The 24,620-nt window shown below is 38.6% G+C and overlaps 2 protein-coding genes across 10 annotated transcripts in view; one reads left to right on the top strand and one right to left on the bottom strand.

The window, feature by feature from the left end:
• Nucleotides 1-7,451, top strand: part of LOC134795513 (potassium voltage-gated channel protein Shab) — a 104,200-nt gene extending 96,749 nt beyond the window's left edge. For 2 of the 8 annotated variants that reach the window (XM_063767382.1, XM_063767384.1), the window contains 9 exons: nucleotides 1,400-2,246; nucleotides 2,984-3,108; nucleotides 3,490-3,588; nucleotides 3,930-4,007; nucleotides 4,324-4,474; nucleotides 5,091-5,506; nucleotides 5,782-5,854; nucleotides 6,300-6,436; nucleotides 7,012-7,451. In XM_063767382.1, coding sequence (XP_063623452.1) covers nucleotides 1,400-2,246; nucleotides 2,984-3,108; nucleotides 3,490-3,588; nucleotides 3,930-4,007; nucleotides 4,324-4,474; nucleotides 5,091-5,506; nucleotides 5,782-5,854; nucleotides 6,300-6,436; nucleotides 7,012-7,110 — 2,025 coding nt within the window. In that variant the 3' untranslated portion in view covers nucleotides 7,111-7,451. The remainder of the gene's footprint in view (nucleotides 1-1,399; nucleotides 2,247-2,983; nucleotides 3,109-3,489; nucleotides 3,589-3,929; nucleotides 4,008-4,323; nucleotides 4,475-5,090; nucleotides 5,507-5,781; nucleotides 5,855-6,299; nucleotides 6,437-7,011) is intronic. The other 6 variants (XM_063767383.1, XM_063767385.1, XM_063767389.1 and 3 more) reach the window with 4 other exon arrangements.
• Nucleotides 7,452-9,974: 2,523 nt separating this feature from the next.
• Nucleotides 9,975-20,498, bottom strand: LOC134795545 (N-alpha-acetyltransferase 60). 2 transcript variants are annotated; one of them, XM_063767437.1, is made up of 6 exons: nucleotides 20,337-20,476; nucleotides 19,819-19,924; nucleotides 19,435-19,666; nucleotides 18,969-19,140; nucleotides 15,348-15,560; nucleotides 9,975-13,336 (listed from the first exon to the last, which is right to left on the bottom strand). In XM_063767437.1, exons 1-6 carry the CDS (start codon nucleotides 20,351-20,353, stop codon nucleotides 13,318-13,320), a joined length of 759 nt encoding a protein of 252 aa, XP_063623507.1. In that variant the 5' UTR covers nucleotides 20,354-20,476; the 3' UTR covers nucleotides 9,975-13,317. The 2 variants fall into 2 exon arrangements, with proteins under 2 accessions (XP_063623507.1, XP_063623506.1); XM_063767436.1 differs by lacking the exon at nucleotides 9,975-13,336 and adding an exon at nucleotides 14,092-14,403 and having other exon boundaries at nucleotides 20,337-20,498.
• Between the last annotated feature and the right edge of the window lie 4,122 nt (nucleotides 20,499-24,620).

A 24,620-nucleotide genomic window follows, 5' to 3' on the forward strand; every position in this document is an offset into this window, starting at 1 on the left:
CATATTTATTATCTATTTGGATTTGTACCTACTGCATTTATTTAATATTTGTTAACTTTACCTACCTATATGTACCTACACATATCACGTATTTATTATGTTCGTAAGAATACAAACTATATTATGTAAATTACTTGAAGATTTGTTTCTATTCTTTTATATTGTTTCAGTATTTATTCAAATGTATTGCACTATATTAAGGATCTGTATTGTATTGTAACTTCACTATAGATATTTATTAAGCAGGTGGATCTATTGTATTGTAACACTGCTAACGAACATGAAGTCCTAGTGACTAGGGGTCAATATTCGTGCCTTTTTCAGTACCATCTTAAAAATTAATGTAATCTTGTACATTACAGAAAAACTTCATAAATGTATGTGCGGATAGTACTATACTTTTATGAAAATTTCGCTAATATTGCCTCTAGATGTATATTATTTAATGTGCATTACGTTTCACAAACAAGATTTGCGGTACCTACGCGAGAACGAGCCATCTGCGATGTTTCTTAATCGTCACTTTTCATTACAGTTAACTTTTACAAAATGTTCACAGCCGCGTCGATCGTTCTCCAAAGGGGGTAACCCTAAAAACAAAGCTTAATTGTTGTCGCAAAATTGCAAAGATGGGATGGGCTTACGCGATGTGACCAGCCGTCGCAGCGGCGGTGCTCCGCGGCCCGCGTGCGGGGCGGCACGGGACGGGCGCGCGCCCTGCGCACGCGCGTGCCCAGTGCGCGGCCCGCGCCCGCGCCGTCTCCCACTACGGCTGAGCGTCGCCTGCTGGCGTCCCACCCGCCTCCGCTCCAGCTCCCGCCGAGTCCCACACACGCCTCCCTTCCGCCCCGTTGTACTAAAATCCCATCAGTGCTTAGAAACGCTTCGTGATCTCCGACTAACACTATACTAACCGAGCGACACGGGCGACGGACGGACGCGCGTTCTCAGATTTCCACCCACACCACGGCCACGCTCGTCCGTCCACCCCGGTGCTAAAGTAGTTTAATATACCTACCTACTACACTCGACCACACAACACTACAAACATATACACGAATAGATGTTATTTTTACACCAAAATTGAATCATTAACTGTAAGACCTTATATATTTACATAAGATATATTGGCTTTAATCGTCTATCAAATAACTACCTGTAAATACATACCTATACCTAACATACCTATCATCGTAGATTAATTTGTAAAAATGTTTAAGACATACATACTCTTATTACTCTGTATAGACACTGGCATACTTACTATATATTAAAAATATACCTATCTGACACATGTGGCACACTAGGGACCCATAATTGAAGTAGAGTCGATGCGAAGGCAGCGGCGGTGGCGCTCGGAGCCCCTTGCCGCCGCTGACCGCACCGTGCGTGCTTGCAGGTGATCGCGGTGATATCGATTCTCTTCATCGTGCTGTCCACGATAGGGCTCACTCTCAACACGATACCCCAGATGCAAGTGTACGACGAGAAGGGCGCGCCCATGGACAACCCGCAGCTGGCCATGATCGAGGCGGTCTGCATCACGTGGTTCACGCTCGAGTATGTGCTGCGGTTCAGTGCGTCGCCGGATAAGTGGAAATTCTTCAAGGGCGGACTCAATGTGATAGATTTACTGGCGATCTTGCCATACTTCGTATCTCTCTTCCTACTCGAAACGAACAAAAACGCGACGGACCAGTTCCAGGATGTTCGTCGGGTCGTACAAATCTTCCGTATTATGCGAATCTTGCGTATCCTCAAACTCGCTCGACACTCGACCGGGCTCCAGTCGCTCGGCTTCACACTCAGAAACTCATACAAAGAACTCGGATTGCTCATGTTGTTCCTCGCGATGGGAGTGCTCATATTTTCCTCGTTGGCGTACTTTGCCGAGAAGGAAGAGCCGGGGACTAAATTCATATCCATTCCGGAAACGTTCTGGTGGGCCGGCATCACTATGACCACAGTCGGATACGGTGACATTTACCCCACGACCCCGTTGGGCAAGGTCATCGGCTCAGTATGCTGTATTTGCGGCGTGTTGGTAATTGCGTTACCCATCCCCATTATCGTCAACAATTTCGCCGAGTTTTACAAGAACCAGATGCGGCGCGAGAAGGCGCTGAAGCGGCGTGAGGCGCTGGAGCGCGCCAAGCGCGAGGGCTCCATCGTGTCTTTCCACCACATCAACTTGCGCGACGCCTTCGCCAAGAGCATGGACCTCATAGACGTCATCGTCGACACAGGTCAGTCCCGCCCGTATCGCTCGCTTTCGCCGCTTTTACATGTCATTATGGTGTCCTCCGCTCGTGAATGTGACTTCTTTCTTACTCATGCATGCTCTCAATTCTCATTTTACATGTTTTTTTGTAAATGTCAGTGATTGCATGAATGTCGATTGAGTGCACGATGCATCGTTCGACTCCGGACTCGCAGACATCCTCCAAAACAGTTCACGTAACGTCGCAGCTACAGCTCACCTCACGCGCTCGTTCCCACGAGGTGCACTCAGTGTTTTATTCCTTGTCTTCAGGTGACAAGTGCGTCCTCATTGAGGCGAGAGACGACGCCCGATGAGCTACTTGCTACTTGCACAGTCGTCCCGCTCGACCTCTTAGTAGTAAATCGTATCGGGGTCGGGCTCGCGTCGCGTGTAGCTAGCGATGTGCGAAGAAGACACTATATCTAAGGTCGATTACATTGTCAGCGTAAGCCTAACGCTTTCTAGAACTAACTTCCGCTGTGGACTGTCCGATGTGTGTATCCGGAGGACACTGGATAATAGACTGTTCGTGTGATTGTGTGTTGTGTAGTTCACGCTGCTGCTGTTTACCTCTTGCCATTTCTTATAAATGTTTACTTCGTTCGGTTAAATTAATCTAAACAATATTATAACTATCTGCCTACATATAGTATACGCATAAAAACGGAGTAGGATTGTGAAATCGGAAAGCGATACGACTTAGATGGTGTGTGTCTCCAGGACACAACTTGTCGCAGGGGGACGCCAATAGCCTGGAAGGCGATGGGCCGGGTTCGACCGGCTGCTATAAGCAGTACGAGCATGCCGTCAGCAATAAGCTCCAGCAGAGTACTGACCCCAACCAGGTAAGGATCCTGTGAAATGGCTGGGTGCGTCCAATGGCTTACTTTAGCCAATTCATTCTCAAGAGTCTCAAGGTAATATTTAATAAAAAAATGTATTTTCTTTGAAATATTTTTTACGTATTTATGTGTGTAATGTTTTTGTATTATTTAAATTGACATTATCTAATTACTCCCCTTGAATTGATTATTAGACGTTGCACCAATAAATACCAGAACTTTGAAATCATTAATGTAAACTTATTACTACCGTGAAAGACCTACTGACTAGCTCCTTCCTAAAGCTGCTAGCACAGCACTAAGTTTAACCATCACGCATGAGTTTTGGGACGCACCCGTGTTAGGGCGCTTTACGTGCACTTGGCTTGCTGATAACACACAAAGTCACAGTTTCAGAGCAGCCCTCAGAAAGAGCGCCGCTACTCGACCGAGGGGCCGGACTCGCCGGAAAAACGCTTGCTCATAAACCCCGAACCGACGCCAGTAAGAACTCACAGATGTTTTACGCTAATAGTAGCTCAATTTAGACTCATATTAACACTATGATACTTCTTAACATACTCGTAGCTTCTAGTTCAGCCTGATAAAGGTTTGGGTTGGAGAAACGAGCCCATTGTAACGGGACTTTTCCGATCTCTCGTTGCCTAAACCTTTAGCCAGTAACTTTTATTTATTATAAGTACCGAAATAGTTTAATTAGCATATTACGTAGTTCTTTATATTGTAATTTAATTAGGTACTGTCGATGCCCGAATTCGAATTGCTTGTTAACCTCAAAATAGAACCCAATTGTAGGTAGCTATTAATGATCTCTCTTTTTCTAGGAAAAGAAGATGGCTGACAAACAGTTAGACTTGGATCAGCTGCCTTCTGAGTTTGAGTGTTGTTTTTGCACGTTCAAGGTACTAAGATTATAACCCGGGTTAATATAACAGCAGCTTCTGATTTCCTTTGATTAACTCCAATTTTTTAGAGAATCCTGTGAAATAACATGTCCATAACATGGTCTTTAAAGTTTCTGCTTACTAACAAATCTTTCGAAAGGCGGTAGCAGTAAGTACACCCGTGTATCATCCATCAAACTGTCAGTTTAGAACGGTATTTTTTTAAATTCTGAAGTTCAAGCGGCAACGTATTTCTAGTTGATCCGGTTCATATACATACATATTTAACTATATTTTGAAATGTAGAGGATATAAATAAGAATGTTTGACATAGGGTTACAAGGAGTTCATAGACGCGGAACAACTGATGCCAATGCCAACGTCGGACCTGCGGCAGCCCGTGTGCGTAGAACTGGCCTGTCTCCACCGCCACCCCGCGCCCCGCGCATTGCCCGAGGCCACGCCGAACAGCCTTGATAGCCCTGGTATGTAACCACCGCCTTCACTCGCACAAACACCACCTACCTAACAAATTTCAACACGGAACAGGTATACACCAAGTGTTACGGTTAGTGGACCATTCGTTTTAGATGACTAGGTATCCTGAGTAGAACATCCTAGATATGTAGACGAAGTGAAATTGATACATGCTTGCCATCACGCTAGACTATAGAATAACAGATAAAGACGATAAGTACCTAAACATACCATGTAGATACATCATATAGTTCACCCCGAAAACTAGCAAGATACGTCAATTCTTTATCAATTCCAAAAAAATACTAGGAGCTGTGTATGTGTGAGCTATCAAACGTTTATTAGAGTATGTAATTACATTATAGTAGTGCAGGTACCTCATTAGGAATTCCAAATCATCTAGAAGTAGGTATTACGAATAGATATTACCCCGTAGACTTGTCAATTGTGGAAGGGTATCAGTGATAAGTGTCCTCCTATGATTGTTTATGTGTACATATATACGTATCAATGTATAGCACGTTACATCACCTCATTGCATCATTTACGAGCAGCACACACCCTATGACTTATGTCCGTGTGGTGGTGCCCGGCTCTATGTGCGTCTTATGTCTTACGTTGCAGATACATTTGCATCATGCCTTACGCACCCTTTTCCTTCAGAGGGCGACATCACGTGCGAGAACGACTCATCAAACTTGTATGTGAATCCTCTGGACGGTAGCAGTGGAGGCAGCGCGAGTGGGGGCGGAGCGACAGAGTTTAAGGGTGTTCGCAAGAGTGCGTCCGGGGACGGGAGCGTGTTGTGTGCGAAAAGTTCTCAGGGGGAAAGTTCTCCGCGCGGCTCGCAAGGCAGTCTGTCGCCGAGCGGAGTGAGCGCGACCGCGAGCGCCGGCGCCGGCGCCGCGGCCGTCGCGGGGCCCGCGCGCCTGGACGCCTCGCGCACCAGCCTGCCGCAGCCCGTCGACGAGCCGCTCGCCGCCCCTGGCCTCCCGTTTGACGACTCCAAGCCCAAACATAGAAAGGCACGTTTCCAACAGGTTAGTCTACACGGCTTCCTGGGGCTTCCTTCTTATCTGAGACGACGGTATGACGCGAAGTCTCACCACTCTTCGACTTCCTAATATTTTCAAGTTCATAAGCTGATGCACGAAGTAGCTTTAATATGTGGGTATTATGTATTGTGTCACGTCAAATGTGCATGTGGATCCATGTTGTTTATATGTACCCTACCTTTTTACGCCCCCAAGTAAGTAGGCGTAACCCGTATGTATTAGCATTCTACAATCTGTTACATGTAATGTTTGTGTTGCAGGAATGGGCGGAGGAGGAGAAGAGACCTCCGAGAGGGATAGCCACGAGGATAATCAACCACCACATTCTTTTTGGTAACAATAATATTTGGTTGGCAGTCTGGAATGACGCAATCATTGCGTCTGTAAACATTTTCTCGTGACTAGTTCTCAGTATACAAAGTGTTTTTGAGTCTTGCTTTTCTTAGAGTTACAAAATGTTATCTGAGAAATTACTTAGGTAGTAGAAGGAATGGATGGCTACGCTAGCACCTCTTCCATCGTTCCAATGGGACAAGAGTAAGGGACGGCGATTATGCAATGTTGACCCGTTGTTATGTATGCAGGTAAGAACGGGAAAGTTCTCAGTATACAAAGTGTTTTTGAGTCTTGCTTTTCTTAGAGTTACAAAATGTTATCTGAGAAATTACTTAGGTAGTAGAAGGAATGGATGGCTACGCTAGCACCTCTTCCATCGTTCCAATGGGACAAGAGTAAGGGACGGCGATTATGAAATGTTGACCCGTTGTTATGTATGCAGGTAAGAACGGGAAGGCGCGCGGCGGTGGCGGCTGGCCGCACGAGGGCGACTCGCGCGCGCGCTCCATCCTCAAGAACAAGGAGCGAGGCACCGACAGCGAGCTGCTGTTGCAGGACTCGGGCTCCCTCGGACCTAACGTACGGTTCCCACTTGAACACTAACAATTTACGGAAAAAATTTAAAGTTCTACAAAAGTTCCGAACCTCTTTGCAAAAAATAGCCCAATACTTACTTGATTACTTGATTACTTTGGACCAGGGACCGAAAAGCCCCGTCATTTGATTAATTTTTTCGATAGGATAATCCAGTTAAATGGTTACCCATATGATATAGTTACCCTACAATATACCCTAATAACTTCATCGCACTCTAATCTCTTGGGGTTCAATGGCATAATAGTACAAATTACCTCCAATAAAATTTGCAACTGTGTTCATTATTAAATGGAACACAGTTGCTTTTGCTTTGCTTCGTTTGATTTTAATACAAAGCAAAATCAACTCTATTTTCTAATACCCTTAATTCAAATTTGCCCGTCAGTTTTTCTTGTACGGTTGGCCGCTAGAAGCTAAAACACTTGGAGGGGAAAGGGTTTTATTTTGGTCTAACAATTCTACCAAATACCCGATACTACCCTTTATTGGTAACCGGTTTCGGTCCCTGGTTTGGTCACAAGACACCACATTAAAATAGACGTATTTGTTGTTTTCAGTGTGATTCGGGCAACGAGTCGTCGCCGATCCGACTGAAGGACTTCAAGGGGCAGAACCACAAGGCGGGCGCCTTGGAGAGAGAGAATCTAGTCACGTAGTCCTGCCCCGCCCCGCCCGCCATCCTAGTCACAACTATTACATAATTACTCACTAGCGCAATAACAATATTGAAAATATTCAAATAATTTTAACATATCATTGGGCGATTGTGACTGCTTGTTGAATGTTATCATTTCGTAGGATTATATATAAATATTGTAAAAATATTACTTAATGTAATAGTCGTTCATTCCAATCGAAATGTTGAAGGTACCTATTTGTTAAGTTTTTTTACGTGCAATTATTAATTGCTAATTCTAATTTAAGCGATATAGTTTGTACAGCATAGTTGATGAAAAAAGAAGCAATTATTAAAATTAAAGATTTTCTGAAATTGTTACGGTGGCTTTGTTTTATCGTCCTCCGGATTGAAAAACAGATTTGTAGTCAACAATGATATTTATTTGGAAGCTATGTTCTCCATGGTAAGGGTACAAATAGTTTCAACCATAAAATTTATTAAGTAGGTATAACATTATGTGTGACTGTGAAGTAGTGTCATGGTGAAAACAACAAATTACAAGCCTCGCCATTTGTTTGCCTTTACATTATAATTTAACGATTACATAAAAATAAAGCGAATTTAACGCATTTAGTGCCTTGAACACATATACAAATTTATTTTTAAGAACTTCGCCCGGTGCCTTTAACGCTACTGTGGTCTATGAGTTTTTATACCTACTTAATGCTTCTATGTACGATTATATGCGTTTGAGACACTGAGCGGAGTCCAATATATGGCAAAAGTTAGAAAAAAAATCGGCAACAAATGCGTTAATAATGAAACAGGAGAGATGCTACAGGTCGATCCGAGAAATCTGGCAGGAATGGAATGAACGGAACTTTCAGACAGTCAGAGACACCATTTTATTGGTTAATGTGACACACACGTAGATATTTTTATTCACTCATTCATTCCATTCGTGCCAGTTCTTGTGAATCGACATCTACAAGATTCGCATCTAGATTACCACTCTCCGACGTTCACGACAATTTTGAGTGTCAAAACCACGTGGAACGTGGTATCATAATGTGCAAAAGCCAATGAGCCGAGTTGAAACGACAAAGTATATAATAAAAGAAATACATTACCCATTGAATTACCTACTGTAAAGAAAAAAAAAATAACTACCACGGGTTAGATTCGCACACGCGATTCTGGTATACCAGCCAAACATTTTGATTTCGTGAATGTCACTGCACTGGTTACTTAATCTTTCTGCTTTGATTTGAAAGTTGAAAATTAGGGATGTACCGACTAGTCGGGAAAGCCGACTATCCGGCCTTATTTGTAGTCGGCGATTAGTCGGCGACTAGTCGGCAAAAATGGCCGATTAGTCGGCACTTTATAAGTGACAGAAAAACAGGGCAAAAAGAAATAAACAGCAAATATTTTCCATAAGCTTTTCACCTATTTTACCCAAATTCCTATTTAGGGTGCTTACGAAAACTTTTGTTCGAATTATTGACCGCTTGGTCGCTTTCTTGTCCGATTGTCCGGTTATCGTATGATATACATATAGCCTTAGGATTTTTTGTTATTTAATTTTCAGCGTTACTATTTATAATATGATGAATAGGACGACGAAAGGGGTAAAACGGTCGTTTTTAAGTGCATCTGAACCGAACTTAGACGAAACTAATGATCCGGCCGACTAGCCGACTAGTCGGCCGACTAATCGGCCATCCGAGCGCCGATTAGTCGGCTAGTCGGCCAAGTCAATAGTCGGTACATCACTATTGAAAATAAATGTAGGCTGTTGTAAATTATATTGAAATGTGGACCTTAAGCCAAAAGCAAACTATTCTAATCAAAGACTAGTAAATACATATTTAAGACGAACCTCCATACAACACCGCGTTCCTCGCGCGCGTGCAGTTTTACTATTTTTCCATTTTAGTCTTATACCCACGTATAAAATCTATCACCTACTGCTTTTTATGAGTTCTAAACGTAAAATCCAAGTTTCCTGGCCGCTGTCATATGTACAATAGTACAGTTAAAGCATAATAAAAGCATTCTAGGCATATTTTTATTTAACGGAGCCATCTAGTTTTAACCTTTGAAAACCTGTTCTAACCTTAAATGATTTATTTATGCTCTAAATCTACTTGTGACTATAACTACGATCAGTGAAGTCCAATTTTATGTTTTGAAATTATAAATAGCAGTAAGGTGGCAGCCTCATTTCATACGCAAATAGAGTTAGACCAAGCTAAGTTAGCAGCGATTTTGATATCCCAGACCGTCAAACTTCTATGAAATTATGACGTTTAAATAACACTTGCACTGTCTGTGCTATCAAAATCACTGCCAACTTAGCTTGGTCTAAGTCTAACTAAAATGTGAAAATAATATTTAATGTCACCTAGAACATTGACGATTCTTGGGGCTCTGTATGGGAGCTGTTAATCTTCTTTATTTGCTAGAGTCTAGTTCTAATGCATGTAAAGGTAGATAAGCTGGCTACGAATAAAAAAAAATCGGTTTCAACTCTTCTCACTGGCCTCGTAATATAGTTCGTTTTTTTAGCATTAGGTAAAGACTACGCGATCTTGTGGTGTCTTTTAATTAAAAAACGCTTTATAAAAAACAGTAACTATTACTTATGAAAGCAAAAGAATGTATATCGTATATGAGTCATAATTGTTACATATTTGCCGTGACTTATTTTTCAAAAGTGTTTTTCAATAAAAAGACACGGCAAGATTGTTTACCTTTTTTTCCTAATGCTAAAAAAACGAACTAAGTATACATAATGTAATTTAGGTAACATAATTTTATAAATACATACAAAATCGTCCTAATCAATACAAACTAAATGAGTAGGTAGTGGTCCAAATAATACTTGTTTGCATAATAAACACTTAACAATAATTTAATCAATAATAATTAGAAAAAAACATCGACAGCTAGTAACAAAATCATGTAAATTAAAATACTTTGGTTTACAATGAGTAACAATATAAGCCTACCCTGGGAAAGTGCACAAATAATTATTAGTGCCTGATACGGTGCTTCCATAGAGTTCTACAGCACATAATTATAAAACGAAACAGTCGTAAATCATACTTTAAGACACTTTAAGTAGTTAAAAATTGTAATAAAATATTTCCACATAATTTAGTAAAGTCAAAGAGAATTTGAAATAGAGAGTTACTGTCATCAAAGAGAATAGATAGTATAGAGTCATAGTAAATTTTGTAGTCGCAGTAAATTTACTGCCATCTATCAACACACGACTAAAACTCAAAATGAAAACGTATAAAATTATTTAAAAAAATTATATACACTCGGCGTCAAAAAAATCGCACCTCGCCAAACATTCGTTTCAAGCAAATATAGCTCTTATCTACTGCATTGTACCCTGTCAATATTGGTATCATTTGAAAGCGCAATTAATGAACTTTAAAAAGATAAATCGTTATTATCCTAAAAACAACCATCACCGAACATAGGCGTTTTGTTTAAAAAAGGTCCGAGATCCAATTTTAATCGGTCCGTTGTTGTGCAATCCGGGACGGGTATAAAATGGAGGGTAAAGGTTAAAAGATTTAACATAAGCGGTTTCCGAGTCCGTCGAGTCTTGCTGGGGTTCCAGGTGACTGGTGGTTACATCAGGAGGCCTGGACCTGGAAGACAACACTGCTCTTCCGCTAGAGACAACCGGTACATTGTATCGAACTCTTTGCAGAACCGTTTCTCCGAGGCTGTTGAGCTGCAGCAGCAGCTTCAAGCAGCTCAAAAAACAGCAGTAATCATCTCTACGATCGGAAGAAAGCCGGAAGAGAAGAGGATGTTGCCCCGTAGAGCTGCTACAGGCCCCCAATTAAAGCAATAGCATCGACTAGCCAGGAGGCAATTTTGCCGACTGCACGAAGATTGGACGTTTGAACAATAGAGGAATGTCCTCTTTTCCGACGAGACGAGGGTGTGCCTTTACACCAACGACAGGTGCAGAGGGGTGTATAGGAGGCAGGGAGAGCAATTTACGCAAGCCTGCACTGAAGAAACCGTCTGCTAAGGGGACGGAACTCGCATGTTCTGGGGCGGCATTTCGATCGACGAGTAAACTGATCTCCTGTGCATTTCCCGCACTGAAGGTGGTCACAGCCAGGGATTCCTGACTGCTCGGCGTTACATAACGGTGTTCTTGGAGGAGCATGTGATCCCATATGATGGTTTTGTTGGACCCAACTTCCAGTTTATGCATGACAACGCCCGCTGTCACACTGCGTTGTTTGTGTGAGACTAACTGTGGAAGGTTGGGATCACCGTAATGGAGTGGCCAGCAAGGAGCCCTGACCTGAACCCAATCAAACATCACTAGGATCAGCTAAACCGGCGGGTTCGGTCGCCTGATCCTGCTCCTGCCACCCTCGACAGGCTTCAAAATGCCATTATTGATGAGTGGAACAACTTTCCTCAAAAACGCATCGTGGCACTCATGACAGTCATGACTGATCACATGGAAGCTACTCGGAGGGCAAGAGCAGCACTAGGTTTTAAGTTTGTTTTTTTTTGTATCTGTTGATTTTGTAGTGATTTTATTCGTTGCAATTTTAACCTGAATACACGTCGATTCGTTTTTCCTGAATTTTTTTATTTTTGTATGGGGTAGATCGTCCATTTTACGACATTTTCCAATAGAGGATTTCATAACCTTTCAAATAAGGTCCCATAGTCTTATCTTGCCTTATATAATATAAGGTTTAAAACCGCTTGAAAGAAAAAAGTTAAGATGTGCGATTTTTTTGACGCTGAGTGTATATGGATAAATGATTTTATTATTTTTATATCATTTTGACCCATGTTCATTCACTGATATCTATGTGTTAAAATTGTTAAATATGAAACGGTGTCGTCACGCCATCTAGCCGAGCATAGGCTAAAGGTGAGTGCGCCATCTATCCGAGAATGACCTTTTCTTGATTTCCGAGGCATGTTTTTTCCTTAGACTTTATTCATCTTATACGAAGTTACATATGTCTTTGTTGTCATGGTAAATTATGTAGCTACAGTACATTTACTGCCACCTTTCAACAGACGTTTAAAACTGTTAGAACGCCATTTGACATTGATCACCTACTCGAGAGTAAGCTGAAGGTTATGGCGCCATCGCTCGAAAAGATTGCACCATACCTTTGGCCTATAGTCGAGTAGATAGCGTTAATATTAATATTTAATAAGTTAACACATATCAGTGAAAGAATAAGGATTAAAGTCAAATGGCGTTCTAACAGTTTTATCTTATGTCGAAAGATGACAGTAAATTTACAGTGGCTACATAATTTACTTTGACAATCCGTCTCTATAGACTCTATTCTCTTTGGTAAAGTTGTTTAAATTAATTTTACATATTTTTAATATGGATGCAAAGAATAAACTTAAAACTACTTACTTACTTATTTAATGTACCTAATTTGTTTCGTCACAAAGAATGCATTGTATATGATTCGTATGTCAAGGAGTTTGCCGCTGTATGGTGAACATGGCGTTTTATTAATATTTAATACACAAGTTGGTCATCACAACATAAAGTGATGGATATTTTTTTAGTAAATGTGCGGTTTTGGTACAATAATTAACTTTTTACAAATTATTTATTACCTCAGAGTTTGTGGTGTTCATTTTTAGTGGGAAACAAAGGTTAACAAAATATATTATTACCTATAGTTTCATACGCAAAATAAAATCATTAAAGTTATCTCATCATGCTAGGTAAATAGTAAAAATGAGTATATTTTATTGCTGAATACCCTTAATAGACCGTACTAATGTAGTTCTTGATTATAATTGAATATATTTTAATGTTTATTCACAATTCCTACACTGAACACACAGGCACCTTACTTTAAATGTCTTGGCAGTTATCCATGGCACACATACAACTTTATATTTCAGCAAAATTCCAATGCCTTCTTCGTCTTGTCTCTTACATTTCTCGGTCAATACGACTGTAGGTAATCGCACAAACTTATGCCAAATATCTCAAAAATACAAGAAAATAATGATCACGTACCTCAGTGTAAAACTAAAATTTATCACATATATCTTTGTCGATTTCTTTACAAACATGATGTAAATATATGTCAAATTATATAAAATAATAATACATTCATAAATACTTTTAAATATTAAATGTATATGCCTTTTCGTCCTCAAACTAAAACTCGCACTGGATTGCGGGGTACGCGACGCGCCACTAAAATCTGTAGGCATTCCTGAAAACGTAATAGATATTTGCAAGATAAAAAATTATACTTAAACACACGTTAACAAAGAAATGTCTTGGTAGATATCAGCGGTCGTATATGTAAAATTCGTTGGTATGATATTTTTAAAACTCAAACAAAACGATAAATGATCTTGCGAACACAACAAACACAATGTAGCAAATATGTATATGATATGCATACAATAAAATAATTAGGTATTGAAAAACAAAAATATAGCCCCTGCACACACTCGAGTTGCCTCGAAGTTATTACATTCGATGTATTTAACAACAAACACGAAGAAGGCATATAGGTATAATCTCGAAAATGGTCTGCATTAAATTCTTAGTATAGACTACACACTGGTTTATTTATACACGAGTCTTATTGCACTATAAGATGTCAAGAGGTATTGAAATATTTCGTCAATCCTTTTTAAATAAATGCTTTGCTTAGCTCAATTACGACATTCCTATACCTATTTACGATTTATTATAGACACCAGACATCGGTAAGCGTGCTAATGACTCAATAGGGAATTTGAAAACTAAACCTTGTAACATTTTCCTTGTTTGATGGCTAAACTTAGTATTGCGTATTATGAATTAAATGAGATTCTTCTTAAAAACCTATCTGGATGTACACGATCAGCATCAAAGGTTGCCAAGTGGACAAATTGGTCGAAATTATCTACGCACGCTCTTGCTCTCATATACTCATAACGTCATAACAACAATTACATTGTATAATCATTTTGATCAAGTGATAAGTATCCTGCTTAGCTAATTCTCCTGCTGTCTGTATCAATGTAGTGCATAGTAAAAGCGTATTGCAAGTCAAAACTATTTCAGTGAAACACACACATTTATTTTAAAAGTAAAGTTGCAGGTTAACAAATATACAGAAGACTAACAATTAATGCCGATATTATATGTACATCTAATTAGAGAAAGTCATAGAACGTTAGAAAATGATACAGCTCGTCGTCCAGTGTTAATATTATCTTAGAAGTTAGTAAACACGAAAGGCAACTCTATGGCGTTATCAATAAAGGCGTTTTGGTCGCGGCGGGTCTGTAAGGAAATGTTAGGCTGTTACAGTCGTTCAAAGATTATTAGATTATAGTTAGGTTGTTGTCGATTCGCGAGTTCACTTATGAAGGGGCGCCTAAGTTGTAGGATGACACAAGAAAGTCTAGTAACGTTTTATCATATCCATTGTCTAGGAACATAACAATCCGATAAGAGTCCAAATGATGTAATCCAGTTAATTACAGTTTGTTACTTTATTATTAAACATTTTTAACAGTCAATGCCATATTTACATATTTTCACTTCATTTTAATGGAATATGGTGAAGAAATGTATGTACATATACATATTTATGACTTCGAATGTACACACAAAAAGGTGTGTAATGTTTTCACGCACAGCCTAATCGCTTAATATATTATTTTTACAACATATGTATTATTGTAACTGAATTTCAACATTGGATATGATTTAAAATAAGTCCAATTTAATATATTCATAATCATAACATGAAATCACATTTAAGTTCGTCATGTACATGCACATGTACCGATCGGGTTATACATAGTACAACCCAATTAATGTTCTCTTAAGATCCTATGTATGTATACATAAAGCAAACAGGACCAACATCATCACAACTCTCCACAAAACACAATCCAGGCGGCCTTTTATAATCGCGTTTTTATCACTTATCGTATGGATAAGATGTAACTCACTTTCCATCCATGTCAGAACATGAGAGATCCTTCTGCCGAAGCCTCAGCAAGTATTAACCATTAAAAAAACGCCCGTAAAACGTAGGTTACGGACGTAGAACGTTTCTATGGAACGTTAAGCCAATATTGCTGCCGTACCATGTGGCTCTTTACGCATACTGCGTCAACCGAAAATCAAGGCCTTACGGTTGTTGTTTAGTGTTGTTTTATCCACAGCGGTAAGTGATAAAAAGTAATAAAAACGCATCCAAGCAATAGATTAACTACCTGTGCCACGCGATAGTGAGCGCGGCCTGCAGCTTGCCCCAGAGCCAGGGGTAGAGCCCGCCGCCGCGCCACGCCGCGCGCGCCACGTACTTCACGTAGTCGTAGATGCCCCACGGCGCGTGCCCGCCGTTCACGTAGTACACGTACGTGAACCCGTCCTTGTTGCGGCCCTGGATCGAGTAGTAGTAGGGAAGGAAGGAGTGCAGACGGAATCTGAAACGTGAGACAGCGGTGTATAGGAAAAGGGTATAATTTTGCAAATGCATATCAAACTGTTTTCTCTATATTATTATTTGCGATAACGTCAATAAAAATCCCCGTTAGGTATAAGGACTGTATCGTTTATTATGGGTACAACTTTACTTAGCCGTTTTTTATTAAAAAATTACACATATAGTTTAATTAGTGCTTTAATAATAAGTAACATTTCGTCCTGGGAGACCACGTAAAGCACATGGTTTGGACAATATTTACCTAATCCTCCCGAGTAACTACAACGATTTTGGACAAATACTACAAGAAAAGGATATAGCAGAATAGCCTTTGAAAAATAGACATTATTTTAATTTAAAAAACAATTTAAACTGCATTCATAGATTTTTAAATAATTAGATTAATTAGGTAGGTACATGGCTGAACCGGGAATCGAACCCGCTACATGAGAAAAAAAATACCCTGATCAAATGTTGACCCTGTTAAAATTCATGATCTTCCTTTTATTTCTGACACTAAGTTATTTAGCAAAAAATAATCCTTATGATGAAGCCTTTCGATCGGTATAATAAAACTACAGGGGTATTTTTTTTCTCGTGTAGCGGGTTTGATTCCCGGTTCAACCATGTAATTATTTAAAAATCTATGAATGCAGTTTAAATTGTTTTTTTAAATTAAAATTATGTCTTCTTTCAGTAAAATGTTCCATCTACAATATTCAGGGTACTTTCCCTCCATGTGGCATAGCCGTGGGACGCCCTATATTAGTTAAATGAATAGTAGGCACCAAAGAGTCAATTCATATTAATTTAGCAATGTTCCTTCTGGGCTAGGACGATGATAATTTTGTAAGTTGTAGAATATAAATTGGTTCATATTTGAAAAAAAAAATGGTGTGTGTACCAAGAGTCGAACTTGTTATACAGGGTGATTCATTTTTATTTTTATTATTTTTTACAAGAATTTAAATGGTTAGGAGGGTCATATTTTTTTAATATATAGCTTTTAGTCTCATTAATATTTGTACAAAATTTGAAATTCGTCACTTTCATAGTTTAGGAAAAAATAAATAAAACAGTTTTGGGGTTAATCGGGTGTTTTTCACCCCCAGGGGGTAACATAGGGATGAAACTTTGTGCAGGGTATTACCTCTTCAAAAGGCATCGTTTGATTATAGTTTCGACCCCAAAACGCTGGGGGCAATTTTTCATAGGCTATCCTGCTATACCCTTTGCGGTTTGCGAACAAGACGAGATATTAGACAAAAAAAAACGTACAATGTAAACAGCAATTATATATGATTCGTAAAGTGAAACATCTGGGCATAGTCTAATCATTTCTTTTAGTTGGAAAAAATGTTTTGGATCGTGCATGGTGCCCTTTTAGAGAATATGGCATGTTACTTACGACAACCCCGACTTTGGTATACAATATAACCATCATGGAGCGTTTCTATCGACCTGCTGCGACATGAATGTCCGTTAGGCTTTGGATTTCGGTAGATTCTTTTAGCTGTTTCCCTCATTTCGCTTGCGTCATAAATTGACGGGAAACCAAAATGTTGCATAAAAAGTCGTTTTCATGTAAAGATAAAAATTCACCACATTTATTCTGTGGATGTTCAATTGAGCAATCATGAAAAGGACACTTAGATGGCATATTTTGGCAGCATATTAACTTGTCAATTCCCACGATGTGACGTCACCATAAGCGTTGCGGCTCATATATGAGCCGTGGGAGTGGACAAGCCTTTTGTCCTTTAAATCGTACCAAGGAATCGGTAAAATAGTCTCAAATTAAGCTCGATAGGCTTGTCCAAAATATATTTGCTAGACGGTATTAAAATCATCATAAAGTCCCTAAAATAAAATAAATGTAAAACCTTCTTATATCAGTTATGGCTTAAAAATACCCCCCGATTATACCTTAAGAACATAGTAATACAAAATAATACACACGTCAACAGTTAGACCAGGTTATATCTGTACCCATAATAAACGATACGGTCCTTACTTTATCCGCCGACTTAAGATTTTGCAAAAAAATATGAATTCAAATTTGATATGCATCAAAATTGATTTCTATTTTCATCAATTTTATTATAAAAAAATTACATCTGACACAAGATTGTTTAAATATGTAAACAATACTACTCAATGTTAGTAGAAGGTAGTTCAAAGTGACTTACGGGATCAGCAGGTCTTCAATATCTTAAATTCCTTAGCTCTTTAGTAACATTAACTCATTTAGTATGTGCATAACAAGTTTGAAACGGTTTTTGTCTATCTACCTTTTATCATGTTAATTTTGGTCTTGCTATGTTTATTTTGCATTAAAAAATCATACAAACATTTTAATGTTAAAAGTGTAAAAATACTAAAAATCTTCTGGCAGGCTATTGCTTAGCAACAAGTTAGTTTGCATAAAATCTTCTTCTACTGTAATACAAATACGGAGTTTCATCCATAGGTACAACTTTGTAATTGTGTGATAAGATCAAAGGCTGATAAAAAGAATACTCGAATATACGAGTATATTAGTGCTTATGATAACAAAATAATCTACTTTTCTCATCTAGATTAGATGACATAGTAAAATGTTCTTAACTAAACTTGATAGCAATAAGATAAGGTTTTGGTCATTTATATTTTAATCGGAACAGACAAAATAGAAGTAGTGGGTATTTAGTTTGCATTAAAAAAAATCTAACATATATAAGTCAACTTATCTAGGTTATAGGTATCATAGTAATTTTTAAATATGATTCGAGCATTTATTCGACCTTGGATAACCTCTTTAATTATCTACCTTCGTATGATTCACGTACGAGGCGCGGTTCTGTGGAAGCCACAAAAGTGTGACGTGTCATGAATTATAGGCAAAATGGAAAAAAATATATTTATAGTTGTACCTATGTTATTTCCAACGAGAAATCTAGTGACGATAATTTTAAGCACCACTTTGATTATTGGAAAACGCGACCTTATTTCAAGGAAATAAATATAACAATGTAAAACCAGGATAACTTGTTTACGCTGGGAAATAACAATGCTTGTTAATATTACATTAGGTGGGAAATAAGGAAAGACGAAGCCAGACAAGTCGTAAGTGTCATAACAACCACATTACATTTATCCAACTTACATTAAAACAAATATGACTTAAGTCTACAATAGCATTTATGCCATGGTAGAACTAATTATCTCAGAAAAATTAATGAATTGTTTACACTTTGCCTCTTTGCCGCAGGGGCAAGGCAGTGTACATGGCAGTGAGCAAGGATATTGTGTGTATGCATCCTTATTCATGCTGCTGTGCATGGTTGTCGCCCGAGGCACATTTCAGAGCAGCAGGCAGTGTTTATATTCAGCCCATATCATGCAAAAAAGTAAATCTGTTAGCACTAACCTTTTTTGTTCATAAAAGTGTATAGCCTCAGTGTTGGTGGTGAGCACATGCAAGAAAATGGCCTTGACGCGGTGGTCATGCGGCGGCTGCGGGGCAGCGCCCGCCAGGTGGCTCAGCAACACATCCAGCAAAAGTGTGGCCACTCCGGAGCGCCGGTACGAGCGGACCACCCCTGTGACACATAGAAAAAAAAAATTGATGATAATCACATACATATTACATTTGCAGCTATAGGTTAGATTTGGAAAGACACATGTATTAAAGTTGGAGGACTTACATTTTAGCCATACACCTTGACTACTTTTCATGATTTACTGAAGCGGATTACAATATATATATTAGTATAAGTTTGAAATGATTACTTGGCATGACTACATTGAATACAATAAATGGTTAACTTAAACCTTCATATCAGAAAACTAACAGGAAATCCACTTCCTAAAATATAAATTAAAAAAGAACTCACCTAAAGATAATATATATGCAACAAGTGTGTCCTTAGAGGCAAACCATCTTGATAATATTCCTCTGTCTTCAGCGTTTAGCTTCAAATATGGCTTAATTTCTGCCACTATGAGACCAATGATCTGTGATTTGTATACTGCTGCGAGAGCAAAGAATCTCTCTGATGAAGTGATGTCTTCGTACCATGACTGAGGGTACTCTATGGGGAACCATTCTCTGCACAAACTCCTTACCTAAGAAAAAAAAATAACTTAAATCTTCAGTAATAGAAATTTTAAAGTTTTAGTTGTTTTGCTAGAACATTTTCTAAAATTCCATAATATACATTTTGCTTCAGTTTTAAAATATTCAGTACATATTATTAAAACAATATAAAGATACTCACTTCCTCTAAATCGTCAGGGCACAAGAAACGCAACTGTACATCTTGTAAAGAGCATTTTGCTTCCTTTGACTTCTCGATTATAACTTGGAAGCCTTCAGAAAGGTACCTGAAACATCCAATGTATTGTGAGAGAAATAATTTATTGAATATTGTTCATATGGAATGCTTAATTTTGATTAATTTACTATAGTTTAGTATTTAGAAATACTCAGTAAAGAGAAATAATGAGTAAGCTGTATCCAGGTGTCACTGTTAAGTGTATATAATGGCTCATAAACCCGGTGACCGAGTTGAGTGTTCCCAACGTTAACATTTCGCAACGTTCTAAACATATACAACAAAAAGATAAAGTACCATCGTAACATGATCTAAGACGCGAGGCTACCCATTGAGCACAATGGGCAGTCAATTGATCAATTTCACCCAATTACTGCTGCCAGGGAAGACAATACACGCATATAAACAATTACTAACACCGTCAAAAAATATTAAATTCTTAACACTGCGCAATCACTCACCAGCTGAAACCAGCCATTCGGTAGTTTGGCCATTAATACTTTAGTGCAGAACTTATCTTTGGCGACTTGTTATCATCCCTGGATAATATTTACCCCATCAGCTTCAATGAAAAACAAATCATCACTAAGACTGGATCTTATTTCTTTTGACAATCAATTTGTCAGACAACGTCAGACAATTCAATTGACAGCAAGCTTGACAGCACTTCAACGATGTTACAAAAAAATATTGTACTTTTTTATTATGGCAATACAATATGAAAACAGCACAGATAAAGCAACGCCCGCCATATCAAATTAATATTCGGGGTACCAACATGACGGCAAAACTGTTTTGAAAATCACCCAACTATAGTTTGGCAAGCCATTTCCGTCAGTAGAAAAAGGCGGCAAATTTAAAAATATAAGCACCAAGGGTTGTTTTTCTACTGACAAAGTGGGTTTGCCAGAGTACATTTTTTATTAAATTCTGCTTAAATGTATTCTTTGCTTATGGGGCTATTCATAAATTACGTCATTTCAAATTAGGGGGGGGGGGGTCTGGACATCGGATGACGGTAGCATGAAGTAGGAGGAAATGGGGTCATTTGAAGCATGATTTTTGGATGATTATAGGGGGGGGGGGTCCAAAATCGTCAAAAATCGATGACGTAATTTATGGACAGCCCCTATGTACCAATAGGTTTTTGGTTCAGTTTTTTATAATAAATATTTTTGTATGGACGGTACTCCAGCTTCCGTACATGTTTGGATATTCTTTCTGTCACATGTCACATCGTAATATTTTTTTATAATTTTTTGTTAACTTTGGTTGTGATCATTGTGATCATTTATTATTATCATAGTAAGCTTGGACGTCGAAGTTTTAAGATCCTAACTAAGGTACTAACAGCGGAGAGGGCTAAGGTAAGGATTTATATTTGATCGGTAGGTACTTTGAACTCGATCTCAGAGCATAAGGTACACTTTGATTACACTTATTGTACACTTCATTGTTATAGGACTCCTTAAATAAGTTACAAAGGGACCATACCTAAATATAGCATACCTACTCTTCCCCAACCTCCAAGATTTAATAGATTCTCGTTCATAATTTCATTGCTTTCTCATTAAGCAGAATAAATAATAGTCGCAGCCAGACCCTTTCGAACACTGAAACAGAAAAAAGATCGGCAATGCTGATATGTGACCTCTCGAGTATACACTATGGACAAAATACGTAAGCAGCGTAATACGTAAGCGTGCCATAGACTTGTAAGTACAGTCGGCATCAGAAACAATATCAGAGCAGCCAAGGTGGTTATACCTTCACATACCTATACTTTAACATCTTGATAATAGAAGTTTTCTTAATATATTTGTGAGCCTCCGATATTTTTGATGGAGACTGTACCATACTGCCACCATAGTGAGAGTACCTATGAAAATTCAGTATTATTTGCATTTATACGAGAACAAAATCAAAACCGCGCGAACGTGATGTAACGCAGCTAGGGTTCCGGCCGGGTTGCTCCACACATGTTCGATCGTACGTTGTGATTCGCCGATGCGTACCAGACGCGGCGGTGTCAGCTTACCACTATCTGCTGAGTGTTGGTAGGAAGCTAATTCACAAACCATTCCATCTTGAGCTCACACTCGTTGCGACTATGATAACTTGACTTTAAGACTCATACTTCTAACGGGCGATTGGTGGTCTCAGTTGAACTGGTTGTTCTCAAGAGATAGACAGCCTGGTGAGTCATGGGAATACGATCTCTGAGGTTTCACACAAACTGTCGCTAGTGTTGAAGCCACTTGAGCTTGAGCTGCTTGGTCTTGGAATCCTTTGATCCTTGCTTATCCGGAGCAGGAATCGTACCATTCGTACCTACTTAATGTGTCATTGGTAACTAACTACTTCAGCCTAAGGTTTTAACCTCCTAACTGACATAGTTTTTGACCAAAGATGACATGATCTTGGACATCTCGGAGGCGTCCAAAATAATTTAAATAGGTATACATACTTAATACCGGCGTAATAAATATCAATATGTGAACTTTGGGTTTTTCGTACGATAAGTATAGGTACCAAATACTAACAGAAAAAGGTAATACAAACAGAAGGACTTGTATTTTGGCCTGAAAAAAATAAATTCTTGTTTTATCACTTATCAGAAATGAAATTTAGGTATCTTACCGTAGTCATTTATCCTTGCCCCAAAATATACCTATGCTTGCAGAAATTAACGGAAACGTAAATATCGATTACTTATAAGTCTTTGTAGGTACATACCTAAATACCTACCACCGATTGTCCCATTATTTATTATGAATTATCAATAGTATAGCAATTATACGTTTTTGTAATTACCTAATGTACCTACCTAAGATATTTTGTACCTATACCCATTTATACAAATATGTAGATATCATATTATTAAAAAAATCCTTGTCTTATAAGGGCGTAGGTAGAGTAGGTACATGGAAAACTTAGCTCTGATGACAGCCACAACACCATTGGATAGGATTACACAAACACAAAAAACTGGGACAAATTAAAGCGTAAAATTGAGCATACAGCCGCCCGCCTAAGTAATTAATACGTACCTTATGTCAGCCCACAAAAACCCGATAGAACGGGGGCCGATTTTTTAATTTCGAGCGCTCGATTTCGTGTTACCCTTTAATACTTTGTCCACTACTAAGCATTTAAATTCTGCCACTTAGAATTGAAAATAGTGGTCAATACCACTAGATTCCCAATTTGTTTTGCTCGTATTTCAAAAATTGTATTTCACCGTTTTCTACAAATTTTCGAGTGACAAAACCGAGCGCTCGAAATTTAGGAATCGGCCCCCGGACCCATTCCCTCTGCTTACCGATCAACCGCCTCAAGCTTACCGATGTAAATATGACTCTGAAATCCACATAAACTAAGAACTTATACTGGACCAAATGAACAAGTGTTCAGTAGGTATTAGGTACACAACATTTTATAATATAGAGTCAGGGCGGTTGGATCGTGTAAATTGATAGGTACTATCGCCCACACTGTTAACTGTACATCGGTGGACTGCCAGTGACATCATTTGGCAAAAAGGCTTTACGACCGTCATGTCAGGAGCTACCATTAAAACATGCCGAATACAGCCAAGTATCGGTGTCCGTCAGTTCTCGCGTGTAACGCGACCCCCTTGCGCACGCGCCGCGCGCCCCATTTGCACTCAATCTTCATTCTGCAGTCCTCGATGCACCATTACCGATTCATAACAACCTCTTTTTTTGACGCCTGTTTTTGTTTGAAGTGCCAAATCTGGGAAATTTATTACTGTTAGGGAACATTTAGTTTCGGCTGATTTGCTGAAATTCGGCAATTAATGGTGTTCTCGGTATTAATTGAGCTTCGTAGAACAAAGTAGAAAAAAACTGCCTAACTAGTCTTTGGTATGCTTTAACACTGATCAGTGCATACTGCATACCAACATTCAACTTAAGGATGTCAACAATAAGTTTATGTTTTGAACAGCCATCATTTTACAGTAGGTTCCAAACGAAAGGTTAATAAACAGGGGGCCGATTTTGAATTTCGACCGCTCGATTTCGTGTATTTCAATCAATAATATCTCCACTACTAGGCATTTAAATTAGACTAATAAAATTGAAAACGAGTGGTCAATACCACTAGATTCCAAATTTCTATCGCTCGTATTTCAAAAATTAGTATATCAGCGAAATCGAGCGATCGAATTTACAAAAAAATCGCCCCCAGCGTATCAATCTGACAAGCAAATCTCGTAAATATTAGGTACCTATAAATATTTTGTTCTCTAATTAGTTTTGTCAATTACCTAGTTGGTATTGCTTGGTGTCGAATTAATAGGTACATATATAGGTACTAGCTAGCTGTCAAATATTCTATGGGCCACTTGCACCATCCAGGGTTAGCCACTAACTCAGAGTTAACCGTTAACACACCGTTGTACACGGAGAAAAAAATATTTTACAATATTACCAGATTGTATAGTAGTTATGATTCTAGTGTAGGAAAACAGATTTCAGCCATGTTTAATAGACTCGTATTTTGGACAATATTAGAATATTCTAGTTAAAATATTCTAGTACACTAAAACTCTGATATCGTTTTGGTAACAATCTAATAGTAACAGAGTAAAATATGCATTTAGCATACAACACTTTACAATAATTGCGATGTTTACAATATTTATTAATTCTGTTCACCATCATCTAGTTTAACACACCAATAATAAAAGTGTGTATAACAAAATCTTTGTGTAAGGTCCA

The sequence above is a fragment of the Cydia splendana genome, chromosome 12, assembly GCF_910591565.1.
Source record: "Cydia splendana chromosome 12, ilCydSple1.2, whole genome shotgun sequence".
NCBI lineage: Eukaryota > Metazoa > Arthropoda > Insecta > Lepidoptera > Tortricidae > Cydia > Cydia splendana.

Bases quoted from the DNA above. Each gene is read 5' to 3' on its own strand.
- LOC134795545 (XM_063767436.1), bottom strand. The intron at 15,561-18,968 runs GTTAGTGCTAAC...CTCACGTTTCAG, and splicing joins CACTTTTATGAACAAAAAAG to ATTCCGTCTGCACTCCTTCC. The intron at 14,404-15,347 runs GTAGTTAATCTA...ATTTCCTTACAG, and splicing joins CTCACTATCGCGTGGCACAG to ACCCGCCGCGACCAAAACGC.